We start from the raw sequence: 23,100 nt of genomic DNA on the forward strand, positions 1-23,100 counted from the left end.
GGTGGCCCACGCCTGCAATCTCAGCTATTCGGGAGACTGAGGCAGGAGAATCGCTTGAACCCAGGAAGCGGAGGTTGCAGTGAGCTGAGATCGTGCCACTGCGCTCTAGCCTGGGTGATAGAGTGAGACTCTGCAAAAAAAAAAAAAAAAAAAGTAGAAGATACACTTTAATACAAAAATATATTTGTTGTTATAAAACACATTGAAATATTAAACATTAAGTATTAGCAATAGAAAGGAGGAGAAGCCTCAGATTAGCCTGAATTTTGATGCTTTATCAAAACTTATTTCCTTATTACTAGATTATTGTGGAATTTCTGTTTTCCTAAAACTCAGAGGTTCTAGCACAACATATTTAGATGTTTCATTATTTTCCCTGGAATGTGGGAAATCCCTTTAGTCGTCACATTCGGGTCTTTTTTCCCACACGGAAATCTCATCCTCTTTGTCTTTGGTTATCGTGTCTCTAGCCACTCTGGTTTCTCTGTAGAAGCACTACTCTTCTCAGCCAGTAGAAAGGCTCATCTTCTTCCTTATGCCTCCGTGTCACCTTCCTCTGCATTCTAGGAGAGCCTCCCACATTTTCCTCACTTTTCCTGACCCAAATTTTTCTCATTTTAGTTTTAGTTTCCTTGCAGCCCCCTCATCTCACTTTTTGATCTCATCTTGGATTTTTAGAATTCTGTTCTCTTTATTTTTAGTGTGACTTCCCTTTTCTTTATTCTGCACCATTTGACCCTCACAGTTCCGCACCCCAGGAAGGAGAACGCCTCCCACACCTGATACCTGGCCACAGACAAAGGGTGAGAGTCACCTTTGACTCTGTGCTCTGACTTTCTAGGTGCTACTGAGCTCTTCTCCGGTGTAAATCTGGAAGACAGTCTAACCCATATGCGTCTGGCATGGATCGTCTGGGCTGAGTTGACATTTTTTTTTTTCCGACAAAGAAAAATTCTGCCTCTCCGAAGCAGAAATCCCTAGGTAGAAGAAGAGAAGCTGTCCTCACTCCTAATACATTTTCCACTTTTCTTAATTTCAAAGCTGTGAGCCCGGACAGCTGCACAGAGACGTGGAACAGATCTGACTGGACGGCTGATGTCAGGACCAAGGCCGAGCCTCACTGCCCGGCTGGCGTCAGGAACAAGGATTTTTCTTTGACATTCTAAGTAAATTAGTACACACGAAAAATTACAATATTCCTTAACACCCATTTAGCAAAAATTTGGCTTTCCAAATTTGTGGCTGGAATAAACCCAGCATTTCTGAGGGAAGAATAGTCCAGTGGGGAAGAGAAAAGCCTTTTCCTTCTGTGTTCTCATGGCTGGGGCTGTCCTGTTCCCTACAGGGAAGAAACTGGGCCAGACCTTGCCTGGTTTCACCAGTGCCATCTGTGTTGCAGTTAGAGATTTTCAACATTCATTTCTAATGGCACTGTGACTTTTCATCATTTCTGTGTGTCTTTTTAGACACGATAACACAAAGTCAGTAAAGGTTGTCTCCCTCTGCTGGCCAGGCCCCACTGCCTGCTGGAGACCTCTGTCTGAAGAGTCCACACTCCATGTGGTATGTGTTGTGCTGTTTGTGACACCCAGGCAGACACTCCCCATAAGGAATCAGAACGTCTGACGTGAGGCTCAGCCTTGGCCCCGACCCCAGCCGTGCGGTGAGGCTCGGTCTTGGCCCCGACCCCAGCCGTGCGGTGAGGCTCAGGCTTGGTCCTGAGACCAGCCGTGCAGTGAGGCTCAGGCTTGGTCCTGACCCCAGCCGTGCAGTGAGGCTCAGGCTTGGTCCTGACCCCAGCCGTGCAGTGAGGCTCAGGCTTGGCCCCGACGCCAGCCGTGCGGTGAGGCTCGGCCTTGGCCCCGACGCCAGCCGTGCGGTGAGGCTCGGCCTTGGTCCTGACATCAGCCGTCCAGTCAGATCTGTTCCACTTCTTCTCTGTGCAGCTGTCCGGGCTCACAGCTTTGAAATTAAGAAAAGTGGAAAATGTATTAGGAGTGAGGACAGCTTCTCTTCTTCTACCTAGGGATTTCTGCTTCAGAGAGGCGTCAGTGAGCAAGTAAATATTTTACTTCCCCTTCCAGCAGCAAAAGTGTGACTACAAACCTTATAGAGCAGAAGAATGTCCTTTTTTCCAAAGCGTCACTTCCTCGCGAGGTGCCTACCTTGTCCCCAGAAAGCTACTAGAACACCTTCCAGATTGCCCTTTTGGTGGTGACGCTTCACCCTTGTACACCGACTTGATTTTTAGAAAATAACTAAAATGTATTTGGGGCCGGGCGCAGTGGCTCACGCCTGTAATCCCAGCACTTTGGGAGGCTGAGGTGGGTGGATCACTTGAGGTCAGGAGATCAAGAGCAGCCTGACAACATGGTGAAACCCCATCTCTACTAAAAATACAAAAATTAGCTGGGTGTGTTTGCGGGCGCCTGTAATCCCAGCTATTTGGGAGACTGAGGCATGAGAATCGCTTGAACCCGGGAGGCGGAGGTTGCAGTGGGCTGAGATCGTGCCACTGCACTCCAGCCTGGGCAACAGAGCGAGACTCCATCTAAAAAACATAAAAAATAAAATGTATTTGGCACCAGGCGTAGTCATGGATACAACTCATGGACTTGGGAAATGTTGACTAGAGATGAGATGCTGCTATGCGGGTCATGAGGCAGCGTCAAGCTCTCAGGGCAGGTCAGCAGAAGGGGCCCAAAAGCTTACTGATAAATGGCAACAGGATTAGAAGAGGCACAGAACTGCCCAAAACGTGAGAATCACGGCTTCCTTACGTAGAGGTGGAGCCCTTATGGATGCATGTATGTAAAAAGAAATCTTATTATATAATCTTTATAAATTCCCTAAATAGTGTTTCTTGTTTTGGGTTTTTAAAAATATTTCACATTGTATTTCATCACCGTAACATCTCTAAGGACGCCACCAGGCTTTAAAAATTCATATTACACAAATGAAGAAACTGAGGGTTGAAGCACCATATAAAATTAGTTGTAGAACCAAGGCTTTCTCAGGCCTCTGAGGTAAGCCACATTTTGCCCCTCAACCCATGGATGATCCACGAGGCAGAGTGGGTCCACATTTAACTGTCCTAATTTTTAGTACAATTATATTTCTCCTCAGTAAAACAGCCTCATATTACAAACTAAGAGAAGGAAGGAAAGAAGGGAGGGAGGGAGGGAAGGAGAGGGAAGGAAGGAGGGAGGGAGGGAGGAGAGGAAGGGAGGGAAGAAAGAGATGATCTGGCACTTGCTTTATGTAACTGGACATTTTACTTGGGACTCTGTATTAGTCAGTTCTCACACTGCTAATAAACACATACTCAAGGCCGGGCACCTGTAGTCCCAGCACTTTGGGAGGCCAAGGCTAGCAGATTACTTGAGGTCAGGAATTTGAGACCAGCCTGGCCAACATGGTGAAACCCCATCTCTACTAAAAACACAAAAATTAGCTAGGCATGGTGGCACACATCTGTAATCCCAACTACTTGGGAGGCTGAGGCATGAGAATTGCTTGAACCCAGGAGGTACAGGTTGCAGTGAGCCAAGATTGTGCCACTGCACTCCAGCCTGGGGAATAAAGTGAGACTCTGCCTCAAAAAATAATAAAAATAAAAATAAATAAATAAATAACATAAAGACATACCTGAGACTGGGTAATTTAGAAAGAAAAGAGGTTTCATGGACTCAGTTCCACATGACTGGGCGGCCTCACAATCATGGTGGAAGACAAAGGAAGAGCAAAGGGGTATCTCACATGGCAGCAGGCAAGAGAGCGTGTGCAGGGAGACTGCTGTTTATAAAACCATCAGATCTCGTGAGAACTTACTCCCTACCATGGGAACAGTATGGGGGAAACCACGCCCATTATTCAATTATCTCCACCTGGCCCCGCCCTTGACATATGGGGATTATTACAATTCAAGGTGAGATTTGGATGGGAGCATGGTCAAACCATGTCAGGCTCTGAGTAAAGAAACAGTGTGGTTGCTACTTCTAGAAAATAACAAACCACACCAGAGTAACACATCCTTGCCTCCTTCTAAAGCCACGAAGCAGGCTTGTCACTGTGTGTCCACGTTTTGTGGCCAAGAGCTTTAAGCAGGAACAGTACCATGGCTCCGTGGGCCATCTCACTGCTGTTGATGCTGCACACCCCAGCCCCCTGGCTCCATCAAGTCGTACTCAGCCTAGTGACATTTCCAGCATGATTTGCTCCAGAGGCATCAAGAGAAGGCTTGCATCCATCTCCTTTTCATTTATAACATTTCACTTCCAAATTAAGGAATAGAAAAACTGAGAATAGTGTGTAGTCATATTTGGCCTAGATGAAGATTATTTGTACAAAAGAACACTATAAAAAGCAGAAAGAGGCATAGGATGAATGAATGTTTCCAACAGTTGAGAACAAAAGCAGCATTCTTCCTAATTAGTATGAAGGACATAAGGGGAAGAAATAGTCATTCCAGGAGACCTTACTTTTTCCTTCCAAATTGCATGCAGACGAAATGTGTTTGCTGAGGGAGTAAGTGCAGGGTTCCCTGTGGCTTCACCACTGCCCCCAGTGTGGACGTGGAATCTGCAACCACAGTCCCCATGTGGCTCTTGCACACGTCCGTCCCCATGGCTTCTCTTCAGCATCCTCCAGTGTGGACTCAAAGTCCAGTTAAAACATCATTAAAAAATAAAAGTGTTCCATGTGAAGCAAGAGCTAGGCACAGACCTTGAGTTATATTTAAGGACAAAAGTGAAATACATTTTTTTCTTATGATTATAAATAATGACCAAATCTCATCATTATACATACCTGTCCCCACCTTTGGGCCGTGAAACAACAAAGCAGGACCTTTGGTGAATGTTGCTGGCAGGATGTGCCACCTTTCAGTGCCAGAGCCAGGATGGAGAGCAGGGGGAGGGCATGGCCCCCATGGACATGCAGGCCAGGCCCTAGGGCGGGCCAGGCTCTAGGGCGGGCCAGTGTGGGGCGCAGATTGTGCAAAGAAAAACAATCATGTTTCGGGCATCACAGAAATGGAGCAGATTGAAAGGCATGACAGCTGGATTACAGCTGAGCACCCCTCTTGCGTTCTTGGGTTCTGTGCCTCCTCACCACCCCAGTCCTCAGGGACTCCCCAAGACCACAGTGGGCAGCTGCAGACCTCCCTTCCAGGCCATGCACCAGCGGCCCCCTGTCTCAGGCCCTCACCGGCTTGCCACTGTTCCTCTTGTTTGCCACATAGTCCTGATTTAGGTCAAGTTATTAAGAACCTTGATTAACAAGTAGGTGTGGGAAATGGGGGAGATGCGGCACTGGAATCTCCTGGTTAACTGAGGCTCCAGCCAAGGCACCTGGCTACTTAGTCCTTTATGTTAAAATAATTATTAAGTGTAGTGAGGTCCCTCTCCCACTCGCCAGGAATTGTCTAGTGAATATACTGCTGTCTTTAGTGATAAAAGATCTTGTAAGACCACAAAGTAATCATTCTGAACAGTAGATCTCATTATAGATAGAGAAGGGGTGAGTGATTGAACGCGCATTAGCTGGCTTCTAGAACATTCTGGGATTCACCTGGGAATAGTCTTTTTGGGACATTAATTTTCTGAACACTTTCTTCTTCCTCTTAAATGTAAAATTGTATTTTTTAATCTGGTTTTTGGAGGGTTCTGCGTGACTGGATGAATTCCCAGAAGCCCCAGTACCCCTTGGGCTAAGTAGAGAGCGGCACAGAGCCTGTGGTAGTTTCAGGTTTGGGCAGAATCAGGCGCATGACCCTTAAGATATCAAACCAAGTTTGCCTGAAGCCCAGAGCCATGAACCAATTTCCCTAATTAGCTAGAGAGTGTCCCTGGGTATTTTATCTTTAAGGAGGAGGAATTAGAGAATGGAGCCTTCAACAGCCCAGGCAGGGATGCTTTTCACCCTATGTCACTCTTTGGGGCCTCCCGCCAGCCCTTTTCAGGTTCTTTCTCTGTCCTGCCTCCCCGGACCCCTCGCTGTCCCGATCAGGTGATTAGTTGTGCGTTTGTCTGGTACTGCGGTGTGAAAGTCAAGGCATCAGCTGGAGAGACGTGACCTCAAAATCCACAGAGCAGCCCCCACGCCCCTCACCCCCAGGGCAGCCACACGCAGTGACAGGCAGCTCCCAGTGCCTTTGGGTTTTTTTTTTTTTTTTTTTTCCATTAACAAACGCTTTATTCCATACATTTCAGTAAGATAAAGAAAAAACAAGAGCAATAACAAAGCAAATAGTAAATCAAATGTTTCCTGATATTTAAAATGTTAAATAATGAGAATTCTGTAACTCACTTATAGCCAATGGGAATGATTTTACCTTTTCTAAAGATCTAATATACACTGCAACTACAGCTTGGGACATTTGGCTCATTTAACCCTATTTGAAATATTCTGCATTTTTATGTATAATTGGTGATAAGCATTTATTTTAGTGCTTTATCATACATTTCTCCAGTATGTTCAATATTATTCGTTGAGGAATCTTTCATTTTCTTTTTAGAATGCCTTGTCATTATATTTACTTTGTCAAACTTGCACTGAATCCATCTGTGTGGATCTGTTCCTGGCCCACCTACTTTGTTTCATTGATCTTTCCACTTTTTGTTATTGCTTTTACTTTTGGAGCTTTATTAGTATTAAATACATTTTAAATAATACAATTATATCAACAAGAATTAGGGGGAAATCCATAAAGGCAATATAAATAGAAAGAAAAGCCTTTGGGTTTATTTAGCACGAGGTAGTGCCTGGGCGGCCCCTCCGAGTCCCGCGTCCGTGCAGATTCTTGATAAACCGGATTTCAGAGGCTCCAGGCTGGCTGTGTCACCGCTCGCTCCGGCCCCCGGCTGCCGTGTCCAGGGCTGGGGTCGGCGGTCCCCTGGCTTCCGTCGCGCGGGGGTCCTGCCAAGTTACTCATGCCGTGTTTGGCGTTTCCAGGGAGTACTACATCACCATGGTGAAGTGGGCCACCAGCACCAAGGTCGCCGTGACCTGGCTGAACCGGGCGCAGAACGTGTCCATCCTCACCCTCTGCGACGCCACCACGGGGGTCTGCACAAAGGTACGCGGGCTGTGGGGTGGGGGCGGAAACGGGTGAAGAACCAATGGCCAGACGCGCCCGAGGTGGCGCCAGAGTCGTCGCAGCCCTCGGGCCTGGGACGTGGGGACCGGCCGCCGAGCTGCTGCGGGGAGCCTGCGGCACCGTCCCGGCTCCGGCGCGGCTGCCACCTCGTGGCTGATGCAGGCGCTGCCGCAGACCCGGCCGAACCCCTCCGTGTATTGCCGGAGTCACCCGGTGCCTGGCACCTGGACGCCGTCCGCAGTTCACTGAGTGTCGTTCCCTTTATCCGTGCTCACCGCTGTCACCTAAGTGAGCGTCCTCGTTGCAGCTGATGCTCGGAGAGGAGGGGCCCTGCCTTTCCCCAGACCCCGCCGACAGCCTCCCCCAGCGGACTCCAGGCGTGCGTCCCTCCGCGGGTCCTGGTGCGGCCAGCCATGTTTCTAGGAGCCCCAGGCTGATTCAATGTGTAATGAGAGGAGGTAAACGTAGGGGAAAGAAAATTAAAATGCTCAAAGAGTAAACAAAGGAAAAATCAAGTCTAAGAGAGGCCGCCCGGGTGGAGCAGGCAGGCAGCCCACTGCGCTCGCCCTCCGCCCCATGGGATGGGACCTCCCCACCCCACACTGCTCCATCAGGGCCCCCAGAAGCAGGTTCCCTTGTGGCGGGTTTTGTAAAAATCAAATAAAATCGATTAATACATTCAGGCAGATCTTTCAGAAAGTCCTTTTTGATCTTAAGTTTCTATCTCCCAGCTGAGGGGGGCCAAGGCTTGCAGGCATGTTTTCTCGAGATGCTCCCAACGCAGCAGCTGTCACTGTGATCCTAAGCACTGTGATTCCTTTCTAAGGTGGTCAGTCTTGCGTGACCTTTTATCTAAGCTGGGGCGGATTCCAGGCTATTCTGATGAGCTTGCTTGAGGGGAAGGAAGAAATGAGAGGACACAAAGCAGGCAGCTAAAAATGGCTTGTAATCTGCAACTTCTCCATGCCCCTGAGCCTTGAGTGTCAGCGGCAGATTCTGCTTCCTGCTATAACCCATGACAGAGGCCTGCTCCAGGGGCCCAGAGGTCCAGGCTGCGCAAGCACCAGGCCCACGGCGCCTCCGGATGACTCATGTGTGCTACACAGCTTGAGTTTGGTGTCTGGGGTTTTGTGTTTCTTTTGTTTGCACCTTTCCACAGACCACTGTGAGACCTACTTTTCCTATATGCTTTAGCCCCTTTGAAAGGGTTTCTGGTCCACCAGGAGTGTTACTCACTGTTCCAGAATGGGATCTGGACACAATGTCCACACATTCTGACTCAGTGTAGCCTGAGGTTCACTGTTAGATGGATACATGCCCGGCCAGTGATGACCGCCCTCTGGTACAGGCGCCATCTTCTTCCAGAGGGTTCTTTCCCACCACGCGTTTGTGTTGCTAGGGATAGTGGCATTTTCTCATTCGAGGACACTTGTGTTCGGCTCCGAGCCACACACGAGACAAACAGGAGAGCTTGGGATCGCCTCCTCCCGGAGCTGCCATGGCAGCCATGCGATGCTTGTGCAGCAACCGTGTAGGTGAAGCCAAATTGTTTTCTGCACTGTTGGTTGCAGACACAATACATGGGGGAAAAAAACCCTCTTGTCTAATGCTCTTATTTCATTTCAGAAACACGAGGATGAAAGTGAGGCCTGGCTCCACAGACAGGTAACTACCGCACGTCCGGGTCCCCACCGTCACCTCCACCCGATCCACCCCAGGGCTGGCTCTCAGAGCTTCGACAACCGTAGAAGGCTTCTCAGAGTAAATCGCACAGGGCTCCCCAGGCAGAAGCAGACGGTGTGCTGGCTCTGCTCACGGTGCCTCCTGTTCTCCAGGGCAGCCCAGAGAGCTCCCGGAGAATCTGAGTTCTAGGGAGGGCCGTGTGAAAATCACAGCTCCTCAGAGCATGCAATGTTTGGTGAGACCTCAGCTTGCAGTTAGATGCCAGCACCTTGGTAAATTGAAAATGAAGAGTCCATCAAAGGTGGCTTGACTTAATCTACTATGGTGAAAGGGTGGAAAAGTGGTGGATATCCCTGTTTATTGCCAGGGGTGGTTTTATTGGTGTCTCATTTGGAGTCACCTCCTCTGTGATTCTGTAAGGCCCGTCCTCAGGGACATAACTGCAAACCCTCCCGGGGGAGTCTTCATCCCTAACTGGGATAAAGGAACACACATTAAAACAGACTCTAGGAACTGGAGACCAAAAGAGATCAGGAGAAGCCTAAGCAAATCATTCTGAGACAATTTTTCTAAATTAAACTTGCACAAAAGCTATCAGTATTTTCTTTCTTCAAGCCTTTTTGTCTCATTCCATGCTCTGACACTAAGAAGAACAGGTGAAAAAGCTTTGGAAGCTTCCTGTTTCCTTATCCTTCCTAAGGGGATGAAAATTGTCTTAAAGACTGTGGGGAAAGTCAAACCAAACTTGAGTCTCATGAATTATGGTAGAGACACAGGTATGCTTCTTCCTGGATATGGTATATTCTATTTATGGAAAATAACTGAAGCTGGACAAAACTATCATCATGGCTCTCCAAGAACATTCCAGCACTATAGCTGCTGGGCTACTGCTTGTGCCTGCGGAGTCAAGAATATAAATATCTCAGAAGTCAGAGTTTCATCAATGGACGGGCTACTCCGAAATGTATCCTGTTTCTGCTCTGTGCCAATCTTATTCACAAGAGGAATGGCTCCACATGGCCACTTTCATTTCGCATGTCCCAATTTGCGTGCCAAGTTCAAGCCAAGAAGATATCGGGAAGAGGGAAGACTTAGGGAACCCTCAAACATTAAGCATGCTGGAAATTTCTTGAATGCCAATGGAACCAAATACATAAGCATACATATCAAAAATAGTATTATGATGTTCATCTCACATCAGACAAATTGTCAGAGAGATTATAATGAAAGGATCATTTTGTAAACTCCATTATCTATATATCACGTGTTCAACCAATATTTATGGATCTTACCAGGCACCATGATAGGCTGTGGATTTCAAAAAATAAGTCGGCTACTATCACTGAGCCCACATTGTGGTGTGTGTCAGAATTTTATTCCTTCTTATGGCTGAATAATATTCCAGAATATGTATGTAGTATATATCCTGGAATATTATACATATATATGTGTGTGTGTTATATGTATATATACATATATACAATATAATACATATACTGGAATATTATTCAGCCATAAGAAGAACTGAAATAGTATTCCATTATATACCGGTTTGTTTGTCTATTGATGGACATTTGGGTTGTGTCTACCTTTTGGCTATTGTGAATAGCACATCTAATAACAGACACAAAAGGCTACCTTATTGTGCAATTCCATCTATATAAAATATCCAGAATAAATACACTCATAGAAACAGAAAGCTGATCAGTGGTGTCCCAAGGCCGGGGGCAGTATGGAGAGGAACAGGTTAATGAACAGAGATTTATTTTGGGGTGGTGGAAATGTTTTGGAACTAGATAGAAGTGGTGGCTGCACAGCATTGTGAATAGACTAAATGCCACTCAATTGTTCACTTCTATTAATATGTTTTCTTTAGTGTTATGGGAATTTTACCTTAACAATTTTTTTAAAAATGAATAAGCTAGAGTATGAGCTCTCAAAGATGGTACATCCTAGACAGAGAGATGAGACGCTGGCGTCACACCCATCATGTGGGACACGTAGGTGATCCTCAGACATTGAGAAGCAGGGCTGAGGTATTAGGGTGTTGGTGGGAGTGGGAGCCGGGAAAAGCGTGGTGGGCACGGAGCAGGTGGTCCTATGCCAGGCCCACTTTGTGTTTGAACAGGAGGAGGTGAGGAATGTGCTTAAAAGAGCAGACTAATGTGATTCTTTGTTGGGGGCATGGAGGCTGTGGGAAAGCAAGGTGGATGTGCCCATTCTGCTTCCCTGTCCCCGTCAAGAGGCATTCTCATGGGGGGAGCTGGCTTCCCGGCTGGTCACCTCCAGTTCTGCCCTCTGGATGGACAGCAGAGTACGTGGTCCCTGAGGCCCATGGAGGGCCGTGGTTCTGTCCTCCAGCGCTCACTTCATCAGCTCTGCAGAGTGGCTACAGAGCCGAGGTCGTCAGCAGGACTTTCCTGTATTAGTGATTGTGTGTCTCGTCCATGTGAGAACAGCTACTCAAGTGTCTCATCGTCCATGTGAGAACAGCTACCCAATGTGAGAACAGCTACCCAATGTGAGAACAGCTACCCAATGTGAGAACAGCTACCCAAGTGCAGGGTAAGACAGCCTGAATGGGATTCCGGAAACCAGATCCTTCCAAGCAGAATCCAGTCAACACTTAAAAGGTAGCATGAATTAAAATAATTCTTACTGTTTTCAAATGTAAAGTTTAAAGCATTTACTAAGCACACAGCTAAATTTTAAAAATAGCTGCTTAAACATATGCAATGCTGTCATGAGTTGGAAATGCAACGTTCTGTGACAGGTGTGTTTTCCTGGGATGGAGCATCCCTGGGTCAGGTTGGCCCATCAGCTGCAGTTGTGATTGCTACAGTGGGTTAGGGGCACCCCGCCCATGGCAGCAGTTGGGAAGCCAGGATGCCTCTGAAGACCCTACAGGTTGTGAGTCTGCACCTGTGAAGATCACAGCTCCATGGTCTGCAGAAAGATTTACTTTCAAACAGTTCTCATGGCATTGTTTTTTCATAAGGGAATTCATGGACCCTATTTTTCAAAAATAATCCATAATGTTTCTGCATCCCTCAAGATACTGTGAGATCCTGGAGAACAACTTAGTAACTTTTTGAGGCTGGACCTGCCACCTGCTGCCAGTGAAGCCATTGACGGCTGCTTCAGACAGAGCCTAAGGGGGTTTTCCTGGGAAGGCTACGGGCACGAGTGAGAGAGACACACGGAGGCCGCATGCCCTCTACCCATCCATCTCCAATGGGTCACAGAAGCTTGCCCCAGCTGGCCCAGGAGAGACTGGCATCTGGAAAGTCCTGCAGACCTCAGGGAGACCTGACCTGCTTAGGTCCACCGGTCTTCTGAGGACCCAATGCTAGAACAGAGGTGAGCTGTAGCGAGCCTGCTAATTTTGTGTCATCTGAGCTGCTCATCTGAGCCGTTCATCTTCCTGTCTTCTCTGCCCAGCTCCTTCCTGGAATCCTCAGTATGGTCACCCGTAGAGATTCCGCATGAGCTAAAAAGCAGAGGCAAATGCATGTGTGGAGACCCACCAAATTCCCTCTCCTCTGGGAATATTCGAGAAACAGGCAATCCCCTCTGCCACATACACACTCTGTCACTGCTGCCCCGACCCTGCAAAGTCAGTTTTGATACAGACCCAGGAGGATCCTCTGCCAGAACCATCTGCATTTGCCGTAGAGCCCCAGAGCCTATTGTTTTGGTTGAAGGACTGGTTCTATGGATCAATTTCTGACTGTCTTTCCTCTTTAATTGGAATTTTGGTTTTGCGATTTCAAAAGTTGGGCTGGGGAGGGGGGTTGGATGAAATTGTTATATCTGAACCATGGGGGAAAAAAACTGGCAAAAATGCTACAAATGGCTCCCAAAGAAGCTCTCATCAGTCAGAAGGGCTCCTTCATGAGTGGAGTTGAGGAAACCAGGCATGTGTGTGATAAACTCTGTCATCCAGGGAGACTAGAAACGCTTCCCCCAAAATCAAATGAGAGACAGAGTCAGGATGAAATCCAGGTCCCTGGTCTACAATCATTACACTTTGTCACTAAAAATACATTTACCACGGGAGACACCGGGTCTCAGAGAGACTCAGAGGCTTCACCTGCGTTCCAAGGAATGTTTCCAAGACAAGGTGGAGATGACGTCACAACGGTGGAGGCCTTCTCATTATGAAAACGATGCTTCTGGCCAGAATTAATTATTTATTACATTTATTAAGAATATTTTTCTCTGCCAAACATGCAAACATTTCCCCCAGAAAACTGAGGCAATATAGCCCTACCCATCCCACTGTTGGCAAATAGAAGTGCATTTTAAAAGCCAAATTAACCGCTGGTTTTCCCATTTCCTCTGCTTTTAAATACCATGCTTCCAACTCTAAATAGAAAAATAAATGTTTGCAGATTAAAGGTTTCATTTTATTGCAAATATTCATGAAGATTAAATGTCATTTTAATCACATGTTAGTTTATTTCTCGGGGCGTATCATATCTGCATGGGTTCATTCACTGTAGGGAAATGAGTTTTCCTTGCGCCAGCTGGGGTTTATTTACCATTTGTTCTCATCCCTGCGTTAGTGTGAAGCTCCTTGAGTCAGAAAATACATCTCGTAACTAACTAATTGGTGTTCACGGATGGAAACTTTCAAACTTGGGCTTCAGAGAGGCCAAGGTACCGCGGCAGCAAAATCCCTTTCACCCATCAAAGCGACGGCCACCCTGCGGGCTGGTGGAAGGCTGAGCCCCCTGGCTGTTCACTGTCTGGGGATTAGGCAGAGACGGTGGCGACACCTGCCCTAAATCCAACCCAGAACCCTTCCCCCAGGGAAAACTGGGCATGCTGATTCTGTTTCCAGGGAAAAGTGACAGTAGATCCAAGCAAATGTTGTCATCCAGTATGGCCCGAGGTGGAGCACGTCCCTGGGACTGCTGTGCCTTCCCACCTGCATTTTAGAATCCGTGGTATTTGTCCTTGTGTTTCTTTTCTTTTTTTTTTCTTGCCTTCTTGATGGGCTATTCAGTGTGAGATCAATTGTATTAAATAAGGAGAAAAGACAGGATTGAAAGAATAGATTTTGCTTTTAGGCAAAATCTCGTTTGTGATTGTTGAGAATTATGTTTTTTTCTGATATATAATAAATGCCACTGGAGAAATCTCACAATATACCCTGGTTTCAATGGGCAATAATTCGAGGGGGAAGAACCCCCTTTTGAGTTTTGAGAGCCGAGTTCCTGTTCTCGCTGGAGAGCTTGGCGTGCACACAGGGCTGGTGTTTGTCTCGGCGCCGTGTAGACTGAGGGATGCCTTTTTATTTGCCACTGCTGAAGCTATAGCCTCTTAATTCCTCGTTCTTCTTTTAGAAAACAGAACAGTTGACTCATGATTCCCAAGGAAAGTGACGGCCTCACCGAGCACTTATTATTTCAACTGTACCTCTCCTTAGAAATCACACAGAAAATGTATCTCGGGGTGTATTTTATCCTGGTTCAACCTCTTCAGAATAAATGATGTTTTAGTTGTGGTTTCATCCGTGGCCTTTGTCCACAGAATGAAGAACCCGTGTTCTCCAAGGATGGCCGAAAGTTTTTCTTCATCAGAGCGATCCCCCAGGGAGGACGAGGGAAATTCTATCACATCACAGTGTCCTCATCCCAGGTAAGTCCTGCTAGTTTCCAAACTGAACTAGAAACTAGCCTGCTAGAGGCTGTGGGGTGACAGCCTCTAGGGCTGGGCACACCTGCATTTTCAAGGACCTCGAGGAAACTGAAGGTGACTCCCAAAGGCAGCACAGAGCATGGCGCTGGTGAGTGCAGAGGTTCCCATCAGGCCTGGTAGAGCCTTGCTCTATCTGGTCGTGTGTGAGAATGTGAATGATGCTTCTGCCAAGGTGAGCAGACACCCTGGGGTCCCCTGTTCAGTGTAAGGCTGAGGACGTTGGAGGACCATCTGTGGCAGAGGTCCTTTCCTTCTCCCTCTGCTGGGGGTCTCCTTAACATACTTCCCCCGAGGCATGGCTCCATGCACTCAACATCCCTCAGGGGTCCAGCCTCCCACACTGCCCCATCTCCACCCGGAGCTAGATGCAGGTATTATGTGACCACTACCAGTCATCACTCACTGGTTCTGGGGTGTGGTGAGTTAGGAACAGAGCATTCCTGGGTAGGGAACCTCAGAGATTAACATACATGAATTTAGGACCAAAAGTAGACATCCCGGGGTCAGCGTCTCCTGCAGAGGTCACCTCAGGGAGCCTCACGCCTGCAGGACGGGGCTGCCATGGTGTTGACTTTGCGGGACTCTGCCCTGAGGAAGAAGGGAAGTGTGATCTTGGAGCTCCTTAGTTTTGGAGGCAGTCTAAAGTTATTTGGGATCGGGGTAGATGAATGAAATTTGATTAGAGAAAAGGTTAATCACAAATATTCTATGGCTATAACGTAGAAGGCTCGTATTTATGATGAGGCCCCAAAGGCAATTTCAAAAGAAAAAAATCCAAGAACATCCCAACTAAGAGCAGCTTTGATGGAATCGAGGTGGGGGCTGTGGCACTCCTGGGATGGAAATGGCGTCTCTCGGAGGTTCAGGTGCAATTTGCTCTCAGTGCACTTCATGGCACGACTGATAGAATGTCTGCGAGCTGTTGCCTTTGCTTTTTCCTATGGTCTTCCTTCTACCACCCTACATTGTTTTGTTTACTATTTTACACCACTTAGATCAAGATTTTAAAATGCTGGTCGGGTGGGGTGGCTCACACCTGTAATCCCAGCACTTTGGGAGGCCGAGGCAGGTGGATTACTTGAGGTCAAGAGTTCAAGACCAGCCTGGCCAACATGGTGAAACAAAAATTAGCTGGGCATGGTGGCACATGCCTGTAGTCCCAGATACTTGGGAGGCTGAAGCAGGAGAATTTCTTGAACCCAGGAGGTGGAGGCTGCAGTAGGCTGAGATCATGCCACTGCACTCCAGCCTGGGTGACAGAGTGAGATACTGTCTCAAAAAAAAAAAAAAAAAACAGATTTGTAAATGCTTCAGTGTTTTCATTTGGCCCCTAGTCTCTGTATTTGCCCAGAGCCCTATCAAACGTTCCAGCAGGAAGCAGGTCTCCTGCACCGCCCATGAGGCACCCCTTGGGGGTCCCGCAGAGCCTTCCCTTTCCAAACCTGCTTCAAACTCCCCAGCCTCTCCTGCATGCTCTCTGCGCCCCCAGGGCCTGCTGCCCCCAAACCTCCATGTTTGAGTCTGCAGCCCCCAGAGTGTGTGACTTGGGCCCTCCACCTAGTTTAATCTCCACCTGCTCTGCGTCCACCTCCCAGGGCACCTGCCATCCAGAACAGCTGCCCCTTTTCAAATCTCCACTGAAACATCACTGCTGCCTAGACGGCCCTGTCCTCTCTTCTGTTACCACGTGTCATTACCATGTGTCGTTACCATTCTTAGCTCAAGGGGCACACAGGGAAAGACAATGCGTGCAGGACATGTAGTGTGGCAATACAGGTCCGAGCCATCCTTGTCAGCGGCAGCAGGGAGCGCCCTTTCTCCCTCCATTTATTCTTCTATTTCCCTCCCTGAATTCATCCACCTCCCGGCATTTGTCTCTTTCCTCCCTCACTGGTCCCCCTTCGGTAATGGCTCCACTAATTGGATTTACAAATGAAAAAGGTCTATAAAGCATTGATTCTCCTGAGAGTGCTTCTATCGTGGTTGGAGGCCAGGTCCAAGTGATTTGCGCCACCAAAGAGGACAGGGCGCTGTTCCCCACCACTGACATTCAGGGGTGGGGGAGGCTTCGGGCCTGGGGTTGGTCAGGAAACTTCACGGAGGATGTTGCCTCCCAGGAGAGGAGCAGGCAGAAGGGTCAGAGAGCCCTTCCTACAGAGAGAATGGCAGCCCCTGTCGCCTGGTGTCCAAAACAGCTGGAGGATGAAGAGCCTTGCCCGGACACCGGTGTCTGCTCCTGATGCCGTGTCTGTGTGTTTCAGCCCAACAGCAGCAACGACAACATCCAGTCCATCACCTCCGGGGACTGGGACGTGACCAAGATCCTCGCCTACGACGAGAAGGGGAATAAGATGTGAGTGACAACCAGGGGTCTGCCCCATCTTAGTGGCCAATGGGACATGTTTGTTATTGTTTGTCAATTACACTCATGGAGTACGGAGCACGGAGGCCTCCTCTTTCCTCCTCAGGCAGCATCACTAACTCCTAGTTTCTTCATGAAAATGTATCGTAGATTCCCGTCTCAGCAGTCCAGCTGCCAGAGCTGCAGCATCCTGAGGGCACAGGCTGGCAGCCAGCCCGTGAGGGGAAGCACGCTAGCAGCAGAGGTAGGGGTAGTACTGATGTTGATTGAGTTTTCTAGCAGCAGTGGTAGGGGTAGTACTGATGTTGATTGAGTTTTCTAGCAGCAGTAGTAGGGGTAGTACTCATGCTGATTGAGTTTTCTAGCAGCAGTGGTAGGGGTGGTACTGATGTTGATTGAGTTTTCTAGTAGCAGTAGTAGGGGTAGCACTGATGTTGATTGAGTTTTCCAGCAGCAGTAGTAGGGGTAGCACTGATGCTGACTGAGTTTTCTAGCAGCAGTGGTAGGGGTAGCACTGATGTTGATTGAGTTTTCTAGCAGCAGTAGTAGGGGTAGCACTGATGTTGATTGAGTTTTCCAGCAGCAGTAGTAGGGGTACTGATGTTGATTGAGTTTTTCAGCAGCAGTAGTAGGGGTAGTACTGATGTTGATTGAGCTTTCTAGCAGCAGTAGTAGGGGTAATACTGATGCTGATTGAGTTTTCTAGCAGCAGTCGTAGGGGTAGTACTGATGTTGATTGAGTTTTCTAGCAGCAGTGGTAGGGGTAGCACTGATGTTGATTGAGTTTTCTAGCAGCAGTGGTAGGGGTGGTACTGATGTTGATTGAGTTTTCTAGCAGCAGTGGTAGGGGTAGTACTGATGTTGATTGAGTTTTCTAGCAGCAGTAGTAGGGGTGGTACTGATGTTGATTGATCTTTCTAGCAGCAGTAGTAGGGGTAATACTGATGCTGATTGAGTTTTCTAGCAGCAGTAGTAGGGGTGGTACTGATGTTGATTGAGTTTTCTAGCAGCAGTGGTAGGGGTAGTACTGATGTTGATTGATCTTTCTAGCAGCAGTAGTAGGGGTAATACTGATGCTGATTGAGTTTTCTAGCAGCAGTAGTAGGGGTAGTACTGATGTTGATTGAGTTTTCTAGCAGCAGTCGTAGGGGTAGTACTGATGCTGATTGAGTTTTCTAGCAGCAGTAGGAGGAGTGGTACTGATGTTGATTGAGTTTTCTAGCAGCAGTAGTAGGGGTAGCACTGATGCTGATGGAGCTTTCTAGAAGCAGTAGTAGGGGTAGTACTGATGTTGACTGAGTTTTCTAGCAGCAGTAGTAGGGGTAGTACTGATGCCGATTGAGTTTTCTAGCAGCAGTAGTAGGGGTAGCACTGATGCTGATGGAGCTTTCTAGAAGCAGTAGTAGGGGTAGTACTGATGTTGATTGAGTTTTCTAGCAGCAGTAGTAGGGGTGGTACTGATGTTGAGTTTTCTAGCAGCAGTAGTAGGGGTAGCACTGATGCTAATTGAGTTTTCTAGCAGCAGTAGTAGGGGTAGTACTGATGTTGACTGAGTTTTCCAGCAGCAGTGGTAGGGGTAGTACTGATGTTGATTGAGTTTTCTAGCAGCAGTAGTAGGGGTAGTACTGATGCCGATTGAGTTTTCTAGAAGCAGTAGTAGGGGTAGCACTGATGCTAATTGAGTTTTCTAGCAGCAGTAGTAGGGGTAGTACTGATGTTGATTGAGTTTTCTAGCAGCGGTTGTAGGAGTAGCACTGATGCTAATTGAGTTTTCTAGCAGCAGTAGTAGGGGTGGTACTGATGTTGAGTTTTCTAGCAGCAGTAGTAGGGGTAGCACTGATGCTAATTGAGTTTTCTAGCAGTAGTAGTAGGGGTAGTACTGATGTTGATTCAGTATTTACTAGTCCAGGCACTAAGCCAAGTGCTTTACAGACATTATCTCATTGAATACAACAGTTCCATGAGGTGAGGAGGGTTTACTGCTTTCCCCGTTTTAAAAATAAGTAAATTAAAACAAAAAGAAGTAATTTGCTCCAGGTTATTCAGTTGGTAGCAGGTGGATTTGGCTCAGATGAGGGAGCCCGGGTCAGAGGACTTCACCACCACACAGTTTTGCCTCCCTGCTCCCTGGGTAAGAGCCAAGGTTTCTGCATTGGGAGGTCTTAGGTGAAAATGAATCAACAACTATTTTCCGCGCCAGGCTCTATGTCTGAACTTGTCTTAAATGTGCTCAGCTCCTTGCCCTTCAGAAGGTGAGTGATCTTGTAAAAGAATTCCATATCCATATTCAGGTGTGTGTCATCCCCAACCACAGTGTCCTCCAGCCATGAAGCAGAGGCCAGTACAGGGAGCACCCAAAGCCAGTGGAATCTGCACTGGTGCCCCTCAGCCCTTAGGTGTCTGCCCACCCCTTGCTCTGGCCACAGGTGTAGCTGTACCTGAACAGGGGAGCTGCTCTCTGCAGGCCATGGGCAGCAGTCCCTGAGGAGTGTCCATAGAGGTAGTGCCAGGAATGTGAAGTGCAGATGTGCCCTGAAGCAAACTAACCCTGTGCACCTTGGTGATCTTTGCAGCTACTTCCTGAGCACGGAGGACCTGCCTCGGAGACGACAGCTCTACAGGTAGCTCTGGCTCCCCCTGCACACAGGGTTCTCCCCCTTAGGAGGGCATCCAGGCTTTGCAGAATTACACCTTTTCAGCAGTTCAGAAAGAGGGGGCAGCAAAGACAGACCCCACCACAGAGGAGTAGCTGTGGAGTCTGGAGCAAAGTAATGACACTTGCAGAGGCCACCAAAGGGGTCGTTTTAAGACTTTTGAAGCTTTATTTTTCTGCTGTTGTTGACTTGGGTTTTCCCCATCACTCACTTGCCTCTTCTGCTAATGGACGGACTTTTAGCCGTCTTTCCTTTCACCTCTATTCAGTGCCACCTCAGAGGAATTCTGCCCCCTCCCCACACTGAGTTTTTGTAGGGAGCAGAGTGTGGTTTGGAAATGAACCAGTGCGAGGAGCCAGCCCTGCTATCCAGCATTGCGCTTGCTGGCTTTGGGGGCCTCTGCCCTGAGGAAGACAGGAAGCATGATCTTGAAGCTCCTCAATTTGGAAGCAGTCTAAAGTTATTTGGGATCAGGGTAAATGAATGAAATTTGATTAGAAAAAATAAAGATTAATCACAAATATTCTATGGCTATAAAGTAGAAGACTCACATTTATGATGAGGCCCCAAAGGCAATTTCCCATCTCAACAGCCCAACTGTGCGACTTTGGACAAGCTTCCAAATCTCAAAGAGGGCAGGGATGCTGTGCCCTGAACTCTGGAGGGGGACTGGGTGTTTTGTAGGGTGTGTCCCTCTTCTACATTTAGTCCTGTCATCTGCCCAGTCACTGTTCTCACTAAAGGAGGCTTTGGGTTGTGAAGTGAGATTAACCCTGGGCACATTCTACCAGGGCCACAGAGGGGAGGAGCGGGTATCTGCTGCCTCCCCGTGCCCCTGCATGGGAGGGCTACAGCCAGTCACACCTAAAGACACCTGGGCCACTGAAGGGGATGTTGTTCAGGGCAGACCTGAGGCTTGAGGCCAGTGGCACATGGTCTAAATGGAGCCAGTGCCTGTTGCCCCCACCCCACTGCTGGGACATGGAAAGCCTCCCTGGTGAACGCAGCCTCCCTTCCCAGCCATCGGCAGCTATGCGGAGAGGATGAGGTCAGCATGAGGGAGCCAGTGGAGGGAGAGTCACAGATGTGCTTCTCTGTGTAGATGTTCCGTCGTTGCCACATGTCTACTAGGAAAATTGAAATCCGCATGTCACCAATTAATAAACGTGAGAGGCTGCCTGGGGCCCCATCCTCTAACTTACAGAATGAGAAGGTTGTCTTCTCCGTCCCATGGAATGTCTTTACTCCTGGAACAACAGTCTTCATATTGAAACCTATGGTTAGAGGGGACCCTCCCGGGGCAAAATGTTCAGATAAGAACTTCTTCCAGGTAGATCCAGTACCTCAGGATCTTTCCATTTTAGGGAGCACATTTTAGGCCTTCTTGACTTGAAATGACCCTTGACCACAGTGGTCCCGGGTAACATCTTCAAGCCAGTTCCCACTTGCCTAGCTCCATTGAATGGGAAGCACAAGCTCTTGCGGTTTCACTCTGTCAAGGGACGTGGCTTTTGGAAGCTGCCAGAGTTCGGTTCCACCGGTGCTGCTGCAGCCCCTGCCTGCTCGCATGCCAGCGTTTGGAACTCCAGAGAGTTTGAAGATACGTCACCCTGTTTACTGTTCTCAAATTGCTAGCCATCCACTCAGAGAGACAGGACACGTGCAGATAGAGTGCTAGATCATAACGCCGACAGCTCCATGCTCCTCGCACCAGGCCATCTGCAGAGCCAGAAGAAGGCAGCATAGGTGACCGCCTGCCAGCCCTCCCACGAGCAAGGGTGCTAAAAGCTCTCGAGAGCGGGAGGGACCCACCAGCAAAGAAAGGTGGAAATGGAACTGGGTGGTCTCAGGGGCTCTAGCAGGGAGACAAAGGGAGAAAGGCCAAGGGAACCTGTAGCAGGGCTCTGCAGATCACCCTCATGGGGAGAGCCCAGCAGTTTGCGGCACCCAACGTGGAGGGCGGCTCCTCTCCGCCCACGTTCACCCCTGTGTCCTTTGCTCTTCCAGTGCCAACACGGTGGGTAACTTCAACAGGCAGTGCCTCTCCTGCGACCTGGTTGAGAACTGCACCTACTTCAGCGCTTCCTTCAGTCACAGCATGGACTTCTTCCTGCTCAAGTGCGAAGGTCAGCTCCTGCCACCCCGTCAGGGCGGAGAGCCCTGGCAGGCACATTTGCAGGGAGGGGCGGGCACACTTGCAGGGAGGGGGCGGCGGCTGTGGTGGGAGCACAGCGTATTCCAGAACAGGTGACGATCCCGCCTACCTGATAACATTGCTCAGGGGGCGAGATGACTGGACCCCCACAAATCCTGGGGCAGTGGGACTACTTTATGTTTCGTACAGGGGTGCGGCTTATCAGAGTTGTCTGTGCATGCTGTGCTGGTAATCTCACAGTTTGTCTCCCATCGTCCACAAAAAATAATAGTCCCATGAGCTAGGTAGGGTAAATATCCTACACAGTGATGAGCCTAAGTCATCAATAAAGGTAGTAAAACAATTTCAAAGATTAACTTTTCAATCATATTTAAGGATGATCAAATATCACCAGGCCTGGTACCCCAGCACTTTGTGAGGCCAAGGTGGGCAGATTCACCTGAGGTCAGGAGTTCGAGACCTGCCTGGCTAACACGGTGAAACCCGGTCTCTACTAAAAATACGAAAACTAGCCGGGCATGGTGGTGAATGCCTGTAATCTCAGCTACTTGGGAGGCTGAAGCAGAAGAATCGCTTGAACCCGGGAGGCGGAGGTTGCAGTGAGCTAAGATCGCACCACTACACTCCAGCCTGGACAACAGAGTGAGACTCCATCTCAAATGACCAGATAAGAAAAAATGATTGAGGTTATGTTAAAGAAGTCTCAGAAAAATATTTTCCTATGTCCCAATTCATTGATAATTTATCACAAACTGCAAGAGTTTGATCACAGCAACCAGCATGCACAAAAGAGTAGGCCATGTTGCATACGGGATACAAAGGATACTTTTGCTGCTTGTCCATATCTTGGAAAGATATGATATGAATCTATGGAAAGGTAAGTCATAAATATGGTCCTAACAAAATATGATCTCCTGTGATGACCTCAAAGAATGAAAATATGCTACAGGCAGAGACTGAGTTCAGGAGCAATTCACTCCTCAGTTAGAGTTTCAATGCCCTAAGCCATAGGTGGAGAATGAATAACTTTTATCAGAGAAATGTCTTTGCTAGCCTTTGCTAGCTGCTGGAGAGCTCATGGCTTCACGACTTTGTTCTCTTTTTATCAGTGTCATCTAAAATCTTGAAAATCCACAGAATAGGAACACTCAGCCGCTTGCTCTACACAAACTCAGCCCCTGACATTCTTCTAAGACAGCGAGGAGACCACGGAGGGATGAGGGGGGTGCATCTGAAATATAACGTTAGTGCCCCAGTTCCCTCAAAGTTGATGGTACCAAATTCCTCTTTCCTGTGCGTCCCAAGAAGGAGGCCACCAAGGGTCTGAAATTATAGAGTGCTGTACGGGAAAGAACGTAAGATCGAACTGACCCACTTCAGGTATCAGATGACAAACCCTAAGCCAGAAGTTGAGTGGATTCCCTGATTCCCGATGAGCCAG

At 48.2% G+C, this 23,100-nt stretch overlaps 1 protein-coding gene across 9 annotated transcripts in view; it reads left to right on the top strand.

The window, feature by feature from the left end:
* DPP6 (dipeptidyl peptidase like 6) overlaps nt 1–23,100 on the top strand; it is a 1,162,044-nt gene that overhangs the window by 1,054,192 nt on the left and 84,752 nt on the right. For all 9 annotated transcript variants that reach the window (XR_003118544.1, XM_025379256.1, XM_025379255.1 and 6 more), the window contains 6 exons: nt 6,955–7,078; nt 8,726–8,764; nt 14,321–14,428; nt 16,750–16,841; nt 19,424–19,471; nt 21,512–21,630. Coding sequence is in view for 8 of the 9 variants with exons in the window: in XM_025379256.1 (XP_025235041.1) it covers nt 6,955–7,078; nt 8,726–8,764; nt 14,321–14,428; nt 16,750–16,841; nt 19,424–19,471; nt 21,512–21,630 (530 nt within the window). In the remaining variant the exon portion in view is untranslated. The remainder of the gene's footprint in view (nt 1–6,954; nt 7,079–8,725; nt 8,765–14,320; nt 14,429–16,749; nt 16,842–19,423; nt 19,472–21,511; nt 21,631–23,100) is intronic.

The sequence above is a fragment of the Theropithecus gelada genome, chromosome 3, assembly GCF_003255815.1.
Source record: "Theropithecus gelada isolate Dixy chromosome 3, Tgel_1.0, whole genome shotgun sequence".
Taxonomy (NCBI): Eukaryota; Metazoa; Chordata; class Mammalia; order Primates; family Cercopithecidae; genus Theropithecus; species Theropithecus gelada.